General features: G+C 33.6%; 1 protein-coding gene across 1 annotated transcript in view; it reads left to right on the forward strand.

Moving 5' to 3' along the window:
• The first annotated feature begins 935 nt into the window (after window positions 1-935).
• The window catches only part of LOC120630321 (zinc transporter ZIP11), a 100,889-nt gene continuing 82,808 nt past the window's right edge, over window positions 936-19,016 (forward strand). Inside the window, exons 1-3 of the mRNA XM_039899515.1 lie at window positions 936-1,176; window positions 1,295-1,529; window positions 17,415-17,602. Of these exons, the coding sequence (XP_039755449.1) occupies window positions 1,069-1,176; window positions 1,295-1,529; window positions 17,415-17,602 (531 nt within the window). The 5' untranslated portion in view covers window positions 936-1,068. The remainder of the gene's footprint in view (window positions 1,177-1,294; window positions 1,530-17,414; window positions 17,603-19,016) is intronic.

Raw genomic sequence — 19,016 nt, forward strand, 5'->3', positions numbered from 1 at the left:
AATATCGCAGGACGCCTAAAATCTAGTTTACCCTCCGCCTATTAATGTGAAAAATAATTAAAAAATGTCTCAAAAAAAAATTCAAAATACAAAATTAATTTATTTCAAGTAGGCCTAATATAAGCACTTTTGAAACGTCAAGTCTGTCTGTTTGTAGTGACTCTACCACCGGTTCGGAAGGCAGATTCTACAGAGAAGAAGCCGGCAAGAAACTCAGCAGTTGCACTTTTCCAACATCAACAATTTACATTTTATACTTTAACATTCATTTTTCTATCTTGTGGGAGATGAAAGCGGAACCGGTTGCTTTCAAGCAACCTTGTCATTAAGAAATTTATAAATTGTGTAGTTAACTCGCTGTAATAAATGTGTTTTAACACATTCTTTAAACTTATGCATTTGTAGGTCCAAAATTACCTTCGGAATCATATTAAAAAAGCGTATAAAGCGTATAGGTACTCAATCCCACAAATGACTTCTGTACCTTTCGCAGACGATATGCAGATGTCACTAATTTATGACCATTTCTTGTAAGTCGACTGTTTATATCCACTTTTTTTTTATAAAGACTAATATGGTGTCTTACAAGTACTATATTATTATAAATATATAAATAATCATTTATAGAATTAAGTTATTCGGATGAAAAAAGATGTTGATTTCTTTGTTTATCTTTTGATTATTTAGTCGAGAAAAAGCAGCCCGAGCGTATTTTTTTTAGATGGAAGCGATATTTTCTATTTTGAAATTCATACTGTTAATATTTAAAAAGACTTCATTAAATGGAGTCAAATTCATCGTAATCGATATAAATCGATTCACAACTATCTATTTATAATCGGCTTTTGCAACCCCTAGTTATTTACTCTGTGCCACATACAATGACAAAATGGCTATTGTTGCTGTCAGTGTCATTGTCATTGCTGTCAGTTAAATGATAAACATGTGGATTGTAGGTATAAAAAGATCGTGAAAGATAACACGGTCTTACTACAAAACACAGCTTGAAATATGTGTTCGATATAGTACTTACTTCAGAAACTGGATACTTAAAATTACTATACAAAGATGATTGTGGGATACGGAGCAGTGACGCAGGCCCTTCTCGGCACCCTTCTGACGTGGGGACTTACAGCCGCGGGAGCCGCTTGTGTATTTTTTATTCGAGGAAAACATGTAATTACACGTTCTCTTGATTGCTTATACCCGAAAGTTCCTCACATTTTGAGAATAGTACATAGTACAAATTACATAAAGTACCATTGTGTTCATAGTACTTATTATTTATTTCCAGCGAAAGCTGTTGGATGTTTCGCTAGGCTTTGCCGCTGGTGTGATGACCGCGGCCTCGTACTGGTCTCTCTTAGAGCCAGCTATAAAAATGTGTGAAGAGTCAGGCTATTATGGTGACAAGGGACAGTACGCATTTATTCCAGTTGCAATGGGTTTCCTGTTTGGAGCTGTATTTGTGTTTGCCACTGACAGATTTTTGGATTATCTGGGAATCAATTCAACAAACATGATGATAAGTAAGTGATTTCTTTTTATTTATTTTGTTAATTTGTTCATCTGAAAAGATAATTGAATATATTTTCTGGTTATTTCTGAGTATTACAAACTTCTTCTCAATAGAATATGTGTATTCTTCTCAATAGAACTAGTGGTTGTGTCACAACAATAGATAGGACTTTGCTTTTAAAAAATAGCCTAAGCTGAAACAAACATAAAGTGCTCTACATGACAATCTTTTGGAACTTATGTGCAAATTTTTTAAAAAGCACTTAACAATTTTTTTATTGAATAGAAAGAATTTTTACTTTTACTATTAAGAAGTTTTTCTGGCACCACAGAATGCATTAACTTGTATTTCAAGTCATAAAATTTTGTACCTAAGTGCTAGAAATTATTAAAAAGATATTTGTTTTATTTCTTTCTTTTTTTCATCTGAATAATTTCTTTTCAATAAGTTGATAATAATTTGTTATTGACATTAACAAAAATAAATAACTAAATTTGGTTATGTGTAACCTTTTGAGTCAGGCAGGCATAACAAATTGATAGAATAGCCTTTAAAATATGTATACAAAATTAAAAGAAAAATTAAATAAGTAATATATTTAATTCAATTCTTCATTTTATATTTAAATACGTATTGGCATAAAAGTAAAAATTTACATCCTTGCCTTGATTCTGGTTCTATCACGGTGACACTGGAATATATAGCAACTATTTTTTTTTATTGTTGGAGGAAGATAAAAACTCACTGTAAATTTAATAAAACTTAAATGGGATTTCACTTTATTATTGTATTTTTTTTTCACACAGCTATAAATTAATTAAATAAAAGAAGAATACAAAAACAGTTAGATTTAAGAATAATAAAGGTGCTAAGCTTGGTAGCAATCTGCTTTGATACTTTAATGCAATATAATAATAAATAAATAATTTATCATAATATACTTATATAAGCTCAGAGTATACTTAATGTTATATGCACAGGTATAGAGGTTGATTCAGTAGATCTAATCCAAGAAAAACATATTAGCATATCAGGTACAGCGTACAGGTGAGGTGACTTATTTAGTGTGCTTAACATCATGTTTCACTCCCTTATTTATGTAATAGCTAGGCAACAAAAGATTGAGTGCTGTATTTTGTTGACGTAAATGAGTTATTTGCTCACTCATCTTTCCCATATGTATCCAGTCTAAACATATGTTTTTCAATGAATTTAATTACTTGGAATTCAATAATTTTAAATATTATAATTAATGAACTGGAAAGTTCATGAAACTTTACACATACATATAATGCCGAACACATTTGCTATGCCCCACCTGGGTCCATACCACTCTACGCATTTTAACCAAACAACAGGTTATGTCAAGTGGGGTGTTTTTTTATATTGTTACTGAGCATTATAATAATAAAGATAAAATTGGCTTGAAGTATTTTCAAGTCAAGTACAAGTGGCTAGTCAAATACTTAAATGTTGTAATCCAATAAATTTTCAAAGATCAACAAAAAAGAAGTATTACAGTAGTATGCCTCACTGCGACTTTGCTTGGTAAGCAATAACTGTTTACGTTTTATGAGTTTTTGTTAATGTTGACAACATCTTTATAAAGTAATGAGAACATAAATTTTATTTAGATATTAAATATGTATGGTTATTTATATACACCCTTCAATCAATAATATTGGTATTAATGAATGAATATGAGTGAATGTTTGAAAAATATATATATTATTACATGTTAGTTAGCTAGTGAAAAAGCTATTTTGTAAGAGCAATACAATTCACAGAACATATTATTTTAAGTAAGGATGTACAATATTATAACTGCATACATCCACGTTTTTTTCGGTTTATTCAAATTCCCACTAGGCCTTAAGGTTGTCTGGAAGAGATAAAATCGCTCTGTAGCGCGACCGTGTTTTGTATCAATTTTGTGTCTACAGAATTTAAAATTTTATTTATCTTTTTATTTGTGTTGTGCAGTAAAGTGTTTGTTTGTGTAGTTCAAACATACTAACAAACATTATATATTTTTTAGGTTTGAGATTAAGCTGTTGAAGTCTTTTGAACTTGAACAGCCATTTTATTGATAATATGTTTGAATTTTATTTAAAAGCATTTTAAATTTGTACAATTAATTTAACAGATTTTTTCAACCATGTAATTTTGTAGACATTTACTTAATTGTATGAGTATAATAATATAAATATAGCTTAATTGTTCCTTAAATCGGTTTACTTAGTAACTTAAGGGTCTTTGATATTTTCTTAGTTCTTTCCATTCATTTCGATATTATATTACTAGCTGACCCGTGCAACTTTGTCTGCACCAAATCGGTTATTACCGAAAAACACGAATAAAATGACATTTTCTAAAAATGAATCCTAGCTAGATCGAAACCCTCTGTGTTCTAAATTTCATGAAAATCGTTGGAGCCGATTCCGCGATTCCAATTATATATATATACATACAAGAATTGCTAGTACTTCTTAAATTGCCCAATACTTGTTCCAAGTACTTTTTATCTTTCTAAGGTTCTATTTGGTCAAACATGGAAGGTTTTATTTTTCGCAAAAAAATTTTTTCGCGATGGGAAGCTAGCTGATTGTCATTCGTAACTTAAAATTGTATTTATTTAGCAAGTTAAATCCGTTTCCGATTTATGCATTTTAAATCTATTTAGTTTTAAATTTTTAAATCTATTTATTTAAGGAACTTTTATAGGTTACCTATGTGTCGGCCCCATCTTTACAATATGAATATTCTCGCAAGCTGTGATTCCTAGCACACGCCATTAGTAGGTGAAAACATCATCTACACATCCATCATAATTAGAAGAATCAACTTTCCCCATTAGATGTTTGAACTTGCCTAATATAAAGGCATGTGCTTAGATCTAAGTCTAAATTCTAGAACTAACTTATTCCTACTAGTGTTACTATTTATAAACCAGGGTATATGAGGAGGCTCAGATTGAAAAGTTCTGTACCATATATCTTTATCAAGCGATCTATCATTAAAATATTCATTATACTCTTGTATTAAATACTCTTGTATTTGGGCAACATTTCAGTTTATATTGAAATATTTTCCGTTTGTGTGAGCCAACTTTGCTAGTCTATCCGCCTCCTCATTACCTTTCAGACCAATATGGGATGGAATCCACTGAAATTTGAAAGAAATTTCTTTTTCTTGATATTTGATTTTTCGCGAAATAGAATATGCTCCAGCTGGTACCCCTTTACAACTCGTAGTGCATCTAATAAAATGTTGAAGAATCTTACTGTCTGTTAATATAACTACTTTTCTGACGGAAATACCTAAAATATCTTCTAAAATTCTAAAATTGCTTTTAATTCAGGTATATTATTATTGTTCACTATAATTGCAAAGAAGTATTTTGTACTTTACTACAACTAAAAAAAATTAGTAGATAATATTTTTTATTTGAATTTTCAGTTATTCGCTTTTTAAACTAATATTGATATTTTTAGCAGGTTTTATTCTAAAGATTTGATCTGAATAGTAACCTTGACAAATTTTACTCCAACAATAGTTCAAAAAGGTCATCTCGGAGCCCTATTCACTTAAATTTGCCTAAAAAAATGCTAAACATAATGCCCCAATGACTACAAGCAATATAATAATAGATTCAATAATTACTAAGTAAAACTACTTATAAAAAGTGCTTAAGAATAATCTAACAATACCCCAACTAGGTACAATGATGTGCATGAAAGGCAACCCTGTGCTGCTTTTATTCAATGGCTATAACTCTTTTGTTCCAAACAGCTGTAAAGATTTATTATACCTATATCTAGCCACACGTTTAAAACATTCTGTTATTTTGAATTATTTATTATGTAAATTCTATTAAAAATTTTAAGTGCAGAATTTATTACTCTGATTCTTTTTTCTGTGATGTTACATTTTTTGGTATCCGTAGACCATTTCTATGCTAAACGACCAAAGGTCTTATGGATGACATCCTAAAACACACACTCGTCTTTAAGTTTGCCTTTTTGAGTGTGCATCGAGTAAATTTACTTAGGTAGGTAAGTATGCGTTTATTCAAAAAACATTTTTAATATTCATTTAGTGCCCGAATATTCCAATGTAAATAGAAATAATATATATTGTGTGCTGTGTTTGACGTTCACGTTTGGACAAATAATATGCTCACCACAATGGAATAAATTCTCACACCTTTCCTGTGTACACCTGATATTATACAATTAAAACGTCATATACCTATACGGGTAATGCTTATCATGAGTACATAGAGAACGTTTAAATAATTGCATTTAAGTTTATTGAATTTTAGTACTCATTTGCAAAGTACTAACGTGACACTGCTGGGCATAGGCCTCATAGTATAGGAGAGACGGTTTTAGAGCATAGACCCATCATTCTGCCCCAATGCGGGTTCGTGGGTTTTCAACGGCATTTGTTATAGAGCGACGTCCCAAGGCACGGAGTATGACTCCGCCAATTAACAACAGTAAATTAAACATTACTTTAAAACCTAACAATTTTTGGCCCAACCAAGGATTCGAACCCAGGGCCTCTTGATCTGTAGTTGAACATTCTATCCTCTAGACCAACGAGGCAATTTGGTACTTACTTATCGGCCCTAAAACAAGGCAGCAGCTGTTGTTTTGAAAAAGAACCTAACCGAACAGCGGAAAATCTAAAAACTCGAAAACTAAAATATTTATGAAAATTAAACTGGTTTAACCATTTCTTTTGTTCATCACCTTTAACATAATGATATAAGTGTTACAATTGTCATTCTCATTATTTAGATTGAATTTTATTATGATCGTGATTTTTGACGACCTTCCTGGCGCAACGGTGAGCGCGTGTATTTAAATATGAGGTCCTGAGTTTGGTTTAAGGAAATTGCCCCAATTTGGCAATTTATAATTTCTCTGGTCTGGTCTGGTGGGAGGCTTTGTCTGTGGCTAGTTAGGTTAGGCCACCCTACCGACAAAGACGTGCCGCTAAGCGATTTAGTGTTCCGGTGCAATGTCGCGTAGAAACCCTAGGCGTATGACCATCATACTCCCTAACAAGTTAGCCCGCTATTATCTTAGACTGTATCATCACTTACCACCTTTTTTTATTTATTCAAACATTAATTATACTTTACTTGTAAGCTCACTGCCAGTCAGAGTCAGCGCTTATTTGAATTTAATTAAGAAGCATTATACTTGTACTATATTATAATTTATTTTATGCTTATTGTTTCCTTTACATAATAAAATCGCATAAAAAAAAATTGCCTGTTTAAACAAAGGAGTTGGTCAAGCGGACGCTTAAGGTAAAACTTTGTTCAAGGTTCTCGAGGATAACCTCTCATGACGATATTACAATTTTAGTCTTTTATTAAGCTTTCCTACTCTTGAGATTACAGAACTGTTCGTGGGTCGTATTACCTATAATATGGGAATTTTTAATTTCTAAATTTTCTGTGGTCTGGCGTCGGCCGTGGCTAGTTATTACCCTACCGACAAGACGTACTGCTAAGCGATTTAGGGTTCCGGCACGATTTCGCGTGGAAACCGATTAGGAGTATGGTTTTTGTGTAATTGCCATACCCCTAAAAGTATAGCCAATTACTATCATAAACGGGAGCATAACTTACCAGCATGTAAGATTGCAATCAAGGTCTAACTTTTAGACCAATAAAAAAATAAAAATCACTTAGTGACTAAGTATGTACCAACTTCTTTAACGATATAACAAAATTAAATGGACTTAAAAGTATTTCGGTTTATTAATTATTTTTCAGTGCAAAGGCTTAGAAAGTTTAAATGAATGATCTTAGGTAATGAAAATTAATAAAAAAAAATATTTTCTCATATCATAATTATATTGCCGATTGGCGCAGTTTGCAGCGACCCTGTTTTCTGAGCCCAAGGCCGTGGGTTCGATTCCTACTACTGAAAAATGTTTGTGTGATGAGCATGAATGTTTTTCAGTGTCTGGGTGTTTATTTGTATATTCTATGTATTTATGTATATAATTCATAAAAATATTCATCAGGCATCTAAGTACCCATAACACAAGCTACGCTTACTTTGGGGCTAGATGGCAATGCGTGTATTGTCGTAGTATATTTATTATTATTATTATTATTATTTATATATCAGAAAATGGAAAAGGTTTTATTTCGATTTAATCGCTTATATATTTTGATTTAGCAACTAACAATCGTAGAAGTACTTAGTTTAGTAATGGTGAAGAATTTGTGATGTGAAATTTTAAATTAGCTATCGTATAAAACAATGTGTTTCGAACTAGCACATAATTTTATTTTTTCTCTGCGACTTAATCATGGATAACGAGCCAAATACGGGGAATAGATATTTTAAAATTGCTTACCAAAGTATAATTCAAACATAAAAGGAACTAATCTGTCTTTTTTGATGCATTTATATTTTCTTAAAACCTCATCGTTTTGAATCGCCGTGATAAATGTCAAAAGAGTTTGAAAAGTGCAAAATCTGAAAACTACAGTGTGTGATAGGAGTTTGTATGGTTTGCTGATGGGGTATTTCGGTACCTGTTCTTAATAGTATTTTTTTTCTACAGCTGTTTTCTGGCTTAAGAAAAATAACTATACAAAGTTATCACAAAAAATGAGCAGTGTCTGATGTGTTTTGATGTAAGGTCAAGTGGGGTCACGAATAAGGTACAAGGCCAACAGAAAAAGATTTTAGTCCTTGATAGTATTAAAACAACAATAATTAACCAAGAGTTTCATACGCTCACACACTCGTTAAAATTTGAAGTCATTATAATTAGTACATTATTTTAAGTTACTTTAATATGAAAACCGAAATTATTTGATAAATTATGACCATTTGCCAGCTATGTATATTCACTATTAATAGATATATATCATTATTAATAACTAGCCCTGCCGCTTCGCCCGCGCAAATAACAGGACATAGCGTAATGGTAGTTGGTAGATAGTCTACAACCAACCGTTAAGATTTTTGCAATCGCTAAGTATACAAACTTATGATATTAAGTACAGATATAAAAGACTGTTCTTGCTGTCGGAAATTTAATCACCCACTATTCTTAAATCTTCGCTCATATAAATATTGGCAATCGCAAATGACTATCCCAGGGACTAACTTCAGTTTAGCCTTGTGACACATTCATTACACTTGTAATTCCCTGTCAAAAAGTAAAGGGTTTTGTGCTATCTGCTGTGAAGTTCTGCTCCTCTATCTCCAATAATATGCATCAGATCTACACTAAATTTAGGCCAAAAATAAACTGATAAAACTAATTTTCCAATGTAAAATGAGTTATTAAAATCGTTACACATTTGACAGAGTTATGGCGTAAAACCACTTAATACTTTTATCAACTCTCCCAAGAGAGCTGTGCTGAAACTCGGGATAAAACGTACCTTTTGTCCTACTGTAATACATGGCATGTCTTTTCTTCATACTACGATGAAGAAAAGTCATGCCGAGTTTCATTTCAATTCATGTAGTTGTTATGGCGTGATGCTCGGCCCAGACACAGACACACGACGTACAGACAAAAATTAAAAAAAAAATACAGTTTTGCAGTTAATTGATACTGTTATCGATTATGTAGAAAGAAATTCTAAATATCTTCAATATACAGATTTTGACTTGTTACAGTTTTTTTTTATTCTCATATGCCATATTTTAATACTTATCATCCTAGTCCGGACGGGGATGATTCCAATAACACAAAAATCATATAAATTGGTACAAAGATAGAGAGAGAGACTGAACTCGGTCCTTCCGATATGGAAACCGTAGCCAAACCACTAGGCTATCAACGCTTAACTAATACCGTATGTCTAAAAGGTATATTCAAAGAATTGTTATCTTATATAATCATATCTATTTATAACTATTTTTTTTTATTTTAAACTCCTCATTTTAACATTTACACATATCTATGAAAATTGTTGAAATATGCTAATCTGACTGATCAAACCTGCCCATATTTTATGTTTAAGACTGCAAATGAGGAAATTATCTTAATATTTGATTAGTTAAGACACTTTATACCTACAACCGCAAATGTATGTACCTTATAAGTACCTGACTATACCGTCTGTCTCGCATTGATTATATCGTTCATACAAGTCTTTATAATACCTACCTAAGTTCGTAAGATGATTAACTAAAGTAAACTATTTACGAGCCAGACATACAAAAACTTTTGCCTGCGATCTAGCAAGGTTTAGTGCTACTTTATAGAGCCGCGACTGGGCGTCTTAAGCTTGCAGTCGTCCATACAAATTGTTTACAAATATTTGAAGGTTTTAAGTGAGGCTCTCCTGCAAACGAGCCAGATTTTCGCGATTTAAAAAATTCTATGATTTGTTTTGGAAGTCAAATAAAACAACACAAAAAACATACTGGTCCACATATGCTTTTGATATCGCGCTATGTTACGTTAGCAATTATTAGTATCCTAGAAGAAAAATTAATGTTGAAACTGCAAAGGACAACCGCCCTTATTTAAATTGATAGGTTATTAGCTAGGCAGATATACGCAAAAAATAAAACATCCTCATTATGAAACTAATAAATACCCATAATAAATAATCAGTTTTAACAAAGAATTAAGAAAAAAAACTATCCCAAAAAGGCTGAGTTTAGTGATATCATAAAAATTTTTCAGTGTGGAACAAGCCCGTATCACCGCTGCACACAAATTAACAAAAAATTTTTTTTCTTCAAATTTTCAAGTAGAGATGTTGGCGTCGTCGGTCCACCTCGTTGGAGAAACGACATTCGCTTTAAACCTTGCATTGCGCATTACCGTACACTTTGATAAGATTGTAAATTCAAGCTATTAAACTTATCTGGAATTTACTCCGCTTTTACCTACCACATGGTCGTAACTTACTCAAGACCTTGTTTTCTCATATTGACAATGAATTGCATTATGTTACTGTGGCTCTATGCGTATGCTGAAAATGAAAACGTTTATTATATGGTATAGGCTTAATTTTTACGATCGTTTCTTGCATTTAGATTACAAACGAAATATTAATAAGATAAAAAATTAGGTGCTAAGCCCGCGATTTTGTCTGAGTAGAATTTCTGATTTCAAGTGAGGCAGACGTGTTATTTTCGCTCAATTCGATCACTGATCACTTCCTGCACGTTTTAGCTAAATATCGTCCTCGATAATTTTCTAACTATTTTTCTTGATTACTTAATGTAAAGGTGATATGATGAATATAGATATTGGTACACGATAAAGTTGACGCAGGACCCCAGACGTAAATAATCCCTATATTGCATTAGGAACCTATGAAAGATATCCCTACTTATATCTTCACGCTCTAACTAAGCAACCAACCATCTTGATTTTTGGCATAGAGTTAGTTGAAAAAATAAGTAACAAAGGAAAACAAACTGTTTCCACGGGAAAACCAAAGAACCCGGACAACAGCTAGTAAAACATAAAAAAGAACAGAAATATCGTAATAGGAATAGATCTTTGCTATGGGATGTGGCAAAAGACATCGTTGTTATGGCAACAAGATAAGGTGACTTACGCTGCCGTTCGTTCGCTAGTTTTATTTAAGTAAGTTAGGTCCCTATTCAGTACGAATCGAAATAATTAAATATACGTAAACCTTATCTGAGAGACAACACTATTTGAGGGTGACTGACTTCCATTTATTTCGATAAGTTCTTATTTTTTTGACTACTTAGCAATTAATTAATTATTTTTGTCTAACCACTACCTGGTTAGAGCAACAAAAAATAATCTTCTAATAATTTTAAATGACAATGTGAGATGCTGAAAACAAAAAATAATTGTTTGTTGTGGGCTTCTTCTTAGACCAGGACGCGTTTGGAACCCTCGTCGCTTTAGTTTTAAGTTTACAAATACGGTTGTCACCATAACCTCACTACTGTGTAATTCTTATGTAATGTACTTATCAAAAGTGCCACCTATTTGCCTACTTGTATAAAGATATTTTTGACTTGGCTTGACTTGACTTCACCTACAATTATCCAAAAACATCTTTTATGTGCTATATATACGTGGTAAATTGGTCCTAGTTACAATCATTAGCGAAGTAAGTACCTAAGCGAAAGTTTAATTCCAACATTTCGCAGGTCCATCTTTCTTTAGAACTTGTTTCTCTGCACATCTTTTTATTTTATACTTGGCTGTGCCCTGCGGCTTCGCCCACCCAAAAAATCCACGCGACGCAGCGTACTTCTACATAGTCTTCTTACAACCTTCCTCAATAAATCAGATGCTTAACGTAAAGTTTTTTCAATTGTACTGGTGTTGCCAAAAAATCCATTATAAAATACACATATAAAAGATAGCGATGCATTAATTTTGCATTAATTGTTCTTGCTTTTTGTGTTTAAATCATAAACACAAAAAGCAAGAACAGGTAAATTAATGCATTACATAAATTAATGTAATGAATCGTAAACATTCATCATCATCAAAGCCTATTCAATACCACATATTAGTCGATAGCGCTGGGTAAGCATCTTTGCCACAAGTCGGTAAATGGATCGGTTTAAAAAGTTCTTAAATGTACAGAATTCGATTCGTTACAGTTTTCTAGTTTTATTAAGTAGTCGGCATTACTTGTCTTGTTTAAAATTTAAATCAAGTGCTTATCATCAACTGAAGTCTAACATTCAAGAGCATTATTTTTTCGGCAGTTCCTCGTGATATTACATTTTTCCATTACAAAAAGGTTCATTAAACATAAAGTTAGTTTGTCCTTCGGGCGACCTAATGCTCGAATAAACCTCAAGCAAAAAATACTACAATAATGCATTCAGATTTGCTCCGACAAATACATCTCTTATTGTAAAGTATCTTTTGAAGAAGGCCATCCATGCACCTAGTAATAAAAATAATAAATTCGACTAATTTTTGCTACAATACCTCTGTGCGGAAAATTTAATTACAGGAAAAAACAATTTTTCCAGTTCCGTATTTAATAAAGATAAACGGAACTTTTATAGGATATCCACTACCTGGTTAGAGCAACAAAAAATAATCTTCTAATAATTTTAAATGACAATGTGAGATGCTGAAAACAAAAAATAATTGTTTGTTGTGGGCTTCTTCTTAGACCAGGACGCGTTTGGAACCCTCGTCGCTTTAGTTTTAAGTTTACAAATACGGTTGTCACCATAACCTCACTACTGTGTAATTCTTATGTAATGTACTTATCAAAAGTGCCACCTATTTGCCTACTTGTATAAAGATATTTTTGACTTGGCTTGACTTGACTTCACCTACAATTATCCAAAAACATCTTTTATGTGCTATATATACGTGGTAAATTGGTCCTAGTTACAATCATTAGCGAAGTAAGTACCTAAGCGAAAGTTTAATTCCAACATTTCGCAGGTCCATCTTTCTTTAGAACTTGTTTCTCTGCACATCTTTTTATTTTATACTTGGCTGTGCCCTGCGGCTTCGCCCACCCAAAAAATCCACGCGACGCAGCGTACTTCTACATAGTCTTCTTACAACCTTCCTCAATAAATCAGATGCTTAACGTAAAGTTTTTTCAATTGTACTGGTGTTGCCAAAAAATCCATTATAAAATACACATATAAAAGATAGCGATGCATTAATTTTGCATTAATTGTTCTTGCTTTTTGTGTTTAAATCATAAACACAAAAAGCAAGAACAGGTAAATTAATGCATTACATAAATTAATGTAATGAATCGTAAACATTCATCATCATCAAAGCCTATTCAATACCACATATTAGTCGATAGCGCTGGGTAAGCATCTTTGCTACAAGTCGGTAAATGGATCGGTTTAAAAAGTTCTTAAATGTACAGAATTCGATTCGTTACAGTTTTCTAGTTTTATTAAGTAGTCGGCATTACTTGTCTTGTTTAAAATTTAAATCAAGTGCTTATCATCAACTGAAGTCTAACATTCAAGAGCATTATTTTTTCGGCAGTTCCTCGTGATATTACATTTTTCCATTACAAAAAGGTTCATTAAACATAAAGTTAGTTTGTCCTTCGGGCGACCTAATGCTCGAATAAACCTCAAGCAAAAAATACTACAATAATGCATTCAGATTTGCTCCGACAAATACATCTCTTATTGTAAAGTATCTTTTGAAGAAGGCCATCCATGCACCTAGTAATAAAAATAATAAATTCGACTAATTTTTGCTACAATACCTCTGTGCGGATAATTTAATTACAGGAAAAAACAATTTTTCCAGTTCCGTATTTAATAAAGATAAACGGAACTTTTATAGGATATCGTTGTTGTCTGCTGTTAGTTTTTTTTTTTTTTTTTGTTTCGCACCCAGTTATCCTCTGATATGGTGTCAGAGACCTTCTTTATGCAACTTTTGCTCTGAATAAGTGCCAGCTCACGATGGTTGTGATATGGTTATGCTACATTGCTTTTTATTTTTTTTTTATTTTTTTACTGCGTTTTAACTTTTCTTCTACTTTCTACTTATGCGTGAGTGGCGCTGTCTTCAGTAGCCCCGAGTGCTTTGTCAAATGTTATATTTATATGTTTATAATTTAAAATGATTAATTAAATTCAAATAAGTATCAATTATAAATTAACAAAAAATAAAATAATTACATTTCATTAAAGTAATTGGTGGGGTGTAAGTGGGTGTGGCTAGTACCAGTCAGCCTCCCAAATTGCCAACCTCACCTGCACGTGGTGCACCCTGCCGTTTAACCGACGAGGCTCTGGCGACCGACAAGTGGCGGTATAACCACTTCGAATTGGCTAGGCTGAACAAATGGCACAGACCGGTGTCGGGCAGCAGCGACGACGGGGCGATCAGTCTAGCCCTGCGATGACCAACCCGCCTGCCCAGCGTGGTCATTATCGGGCATATCTTTAATGGGAAGGAGAAAACACTCAGCGGGCGATGGAGAGAGCTATGCTCGGAGTATCTCTACGCGATCGAATCAGAAATGTGGAGATTCGTAGAAGAACCAAAGTTACCGACATAGCTCAACGAGTCGCGAAGCTTAAGTGGCAATGGGCCGGGCACATAGTTCGGAGAAAGGATGGACGTTGGGGTCCCAAGGTGCTGGAATGGCAGCCCCGTACTGGTAAGCGCAGCGTTGGTCGACCCCCAACGAGGTGGACAGACGACATTAAGCGCGTCGCAGGTAGCCGTTGGATCCAAGCGGCTCAGAATCGTGGAACTTGGAACTCCCTACAAAAGACCTATGTCCAGCAGTGGACGTCTATCGGTTGATGTGATGATGGATGATGAAAGTAATTGGTTAATATATATATTTTTTTTTAATATTAACTGTTTTAATAGGTGATAAAGTATATTTTTTATATTAACTGTTATAATAGGTAGTTAAGTATTCCCAGTCGATATTGATACATTTCATACATATATATAAAAAATGCTGTGTTCTTTTTTTTTTTGCTATATACTCTGGTTAAGGTTCTTCTTATTTATAAGTGTTGGTAGCCATTTAGCAGTGCTACCATTTGATTTGCCAACTGCTTGTATTATTGCCTCACAGAAGGTCTCTCTGCTAGTCTATTAGGTATGATAAGTGCGTGATATACCAAATTGATACTTTTACTACATAGGTAAATAGAAGTAGTAGAGTAGTGGTAGAAGTAGTGAAGTAGTGGAGTAGTAGAGAATAAAACGATGTATCTAGACAACTATTTTATTCTTGCTCAAAAGAAGGGATAAAAAAATTTAACAGTCGAAATTATCTACGCAGAATAGAGAAAATATGATTCAAAGTACAGTACCCTGGGTGTGGGTCAGACCCCACCACTTGACCGTTCTTTTTTACTTAACGCTGCCTGCTGTTAAAACATTAACGATTTTGTAAATGATAATTCGTCGACGTCATCATGTAATCAAAGTTTATGACGTACTTACCAGGTCTCGCTCTAACGCTTTGCCTTCGTTTGCTCGGATGCTATGCAAAAGTTCTCTTCTAATCTTAGTCGTTATTGCTAATAAATAAAATTTCAATTCAATTTCCTTGGGGTTGGAGTTTGCATAGTTACGTTTTTTACCATTTTGATTGTGACCATATCTTAATTACCATTTTAGTTGATATGACATGAAAATTACGGACAAAGGCGTGAAGGTTTAAAAAGTTTCATAACTTTCCGAAAAAAGCCTTTTTTGCAAAAAGGGTTTAAAATCATATTGACTTACCTCGAACCAAAAAAGCGTTAAAAACAGACAAGAAACACACAATTCCGCTTTATTAATAGTGTAAATATAGATTTTAAAAATTGCCGATGACCCGGTTTTACCATAATGAATGCAACCGCATTTAACTATATTTTAGAGATTCTTGTCTTTGTATTCATAATGCGTATTTTTGGTAGGCAGAGGAGTATGCTGCATACTTGAAGTAGAGAAAGTCGGTGTTAAAGTCAAAATGAATTATTCGATTTACCATAAAAACGCCACCTTGCCTTTAGCAATTTCCGAAAACTGGCATCTTCCCAATTGCATTTTTTGATAGTTATTTATGGTTTACAACTTGCTTTCTCTTATGAGTATTAAATGGAGGTAAAATTTAAATATTAAGCTTTTGCCAACTTTTTGCCTTTGTGGAGCATCGAAGATTGTCAGTTCGAAGGTTATTATCAAACTTAGAGCAACTAAAAGTTTTCCACTACTAATTTGGATGGCAATTTTGGTTTGAGGTATTGAAGTATTGCAGTAGTTTTATCAGGCGTTTTATTATTTACTTACTTTTGCCCGCGACTTTGTTTGCGTTTGATTTTGTTTTTTGATGTGGCGTTCAATTTAGTTGTATCTAGTTCTAAAAAATTTAAAGTATTCAGTATCGCTAGGCCTTAAATGAAGGGTTTGCTGCTGTCCGCTGAGGAGTTCTGTCCTCTATCTCCAACCACATTCATCAGATCTACACGAAATTTAGGCAAAATTAAACAGACATTATAATCTCTAAAGTACAAAAGTAATTATTTAAATCGGTTATCATTTGACGGCGTTATGGTGTAAAATCGTCAAACACCCCTCCCCCAAAAGAACTGAGCTTAATTTCGGGATAAAAAGCATCCTATTACCTTCATGATGATCGGTTTAGTAATTTTTGCGTGAAAGCGTAACAAACAAACTTACATTCACATTTATAATATTAGTAGGGAATTAGGGATTAGTAGGGATGGTAAATCAATTGAGTAGTAAGTTAAAACAACTTGGCAGTTCTTATTTGAAGAAGATTAGGATTCTAAGTGCAAACCTGCATTGGAGCAGCGTGGTGTTTTTCTATAGGATAATGAAACTAAAAAGGCACGGCGAATCCGTGGCGTTTAAAATTGCGTAAAGCGGCGGCCAATCGCAAAAAGTGCTAGCAAGGTTCTTGTAATTGGTCGCTTATAAGAATCGCAAACTTGAACGTCACATAGTACGCAAGCGTGCAAGATGAACATAAGAGAGTAAAAAGAGACCTGTGTGTAACGTGGTGCTCTACAACCTATAGCCTGCCCACACCTGTAACCTCTCGCAGGAGTTGTTTTCGAATATCAAACTCTGTATCATCAAAGTAAAATTGACCTAATGTAATTCCTACTAGAGTCGCAAATCCTGTACTTCTTCTTTTTTTAATTAACATTTTATCAAAAGCCCGAACTAAAGAGTGATAGGCAAATTTAAGCTTTAATACAATGAACATAAGATTTAAAACCGATGTTCTAGTATTTTCATACACGAAAACAACCCCTCGGTTGCGAGCGAGCAAATCTTGTACTAAGCCTTAGTACAAGATTGACTAAGACTGTTTTTCTTATATCTCTCACCTACAGCCTCAGATCTCTCACACGTATAAAACAATGCATATTTAATTATTATTTTCTTATTTTCACAGCAATAACAAAAAGCAAAGACTCCAAAGAAAAACTAGAAGACTTAGAAATGATGACAGCTCTCAACAGGCGGCCGTCGAACCCCACAGTGGTCACGCTGGAACCACAGCCCATAGAGTTCACTGATTGTATATCAAACCAGCACACGGCACAGAGGCGGCGTGGTCATCACCAATCCCAGAACTCACTCGTAAGAATACTATTTTTTATAGACTTAGTTCGATAATTTCATGTCAAGTTGCCTTTTGACATTTAATATTTAAATTAGTTTATTCTTAATTAGGTAATAGCTTTAATGAAGGAAAAATGCTACCAATTCCGTTGAACACAATTTTCTTAAAGCTTAACTTACATTGACAAGTTGAAAATGGTGCTCTCCTTTTCCACAAAAAAAAAAAACGAAAGAGACTGCACTATGACTGAAGTCGACGACCTCCCTGGCGGTGAGCGCTGTGAATTTAAGTGTTCGATGCCCGGCACGGGCAAATTTTGAATTTTGAATTTCTGTATTTTCTCTAGTCTGGTCTGGCTTTGGCCGTGGCTAGTTACCACCCTACCGACAAAGACGACGACTATCATACTCCCTTATAGCTTACCACCTGGTGAAATTGCAGTCAAGAGCTAACTTGCAGTGGAATAAAAAAAAAGGTTCGAGATATGTGTACAGCCGAATCGTTACCAGTATCTGCTTTAAGGATACAGCTAGGTTTTAGGTATCACACAATTGTAATACAAGCACACTTGTATCGCCCTGTACTGTAGCATACATTGTATAATCCCGTCATTATTTTATACACAGTATCGCACCGGGACACTATAAAGCTCGGTATGTTTTTCTCAGTTAGGTGACGATTAGCTAGAATATACCTCATTGCATTAAATTAGACCTAAGCTAACTAAGATTGTACAAAACAACAAACCACAAATACGTCGCGAAATAGTTGTTTCTAGTTTCCATATGATAAAATGTATGTGTTATTCTTTGCCATTACTCTTCACATCTTTATATATATATTTCTTGTGTGCGTGTGTACGGAACTCGGAACTCCTCCTAGACGGCTGGACCGATCTGAATGAATTTTTCGGTATGCGTTTGGGTGGCACCCTGGATGGTTTAGATTCACAAATCAGCCCGACAGATGGCGCTAGGGTCAGCTAGTGATATATATTATTCATATTTCAAACGACATTAACAAGTACGAAATAAAAAAAAAATTAAACACGATCACAACAGCCGATCGAAAATATGAATTTTCTGATTTGTATAAGTACAAAGCCGTCAGTTCTCGGTGCTGGTTGTACGTTCTGAGTCTTTGAAGTAGTCGACACCCAACTTTCCGCTTGCACCGGGGGCCGTAATTGAGCTGCATATATACCTATTTTTCAAAATACTAGGTAAATTAAACATACTGAACCGTTTGCGTCTAATTTCTATCGTAGCATGTGTATAGCTCTTTATAGTTCTTTAAATATTATCACAATAATCCGTCTTTTGTATTTTCGTTAATTGTGAACAATACTACCACGAATTCAGCCTTGACATTAAAATTCTTATCAATTATTACTTTTTTTTTATTGTTCGTAATAAAATAATTATACAAATA

The sequence above is a fragment of the Pararge aegeria genome, chromosome 16 (genome assembly GCF_905163445.1).
Source record: "Pararge aegeria chromosome 16, ilParAegt1.1, whole genome shotgun sequence".
In the NCBI taxonomy this organism is placed as follows: domain Eukaryota; kingdom Metazoa; phylum Arthropoda; class Insecta; order Lepidoptera; family Nymphalidae; genus Pararge; species Pararge aegeria.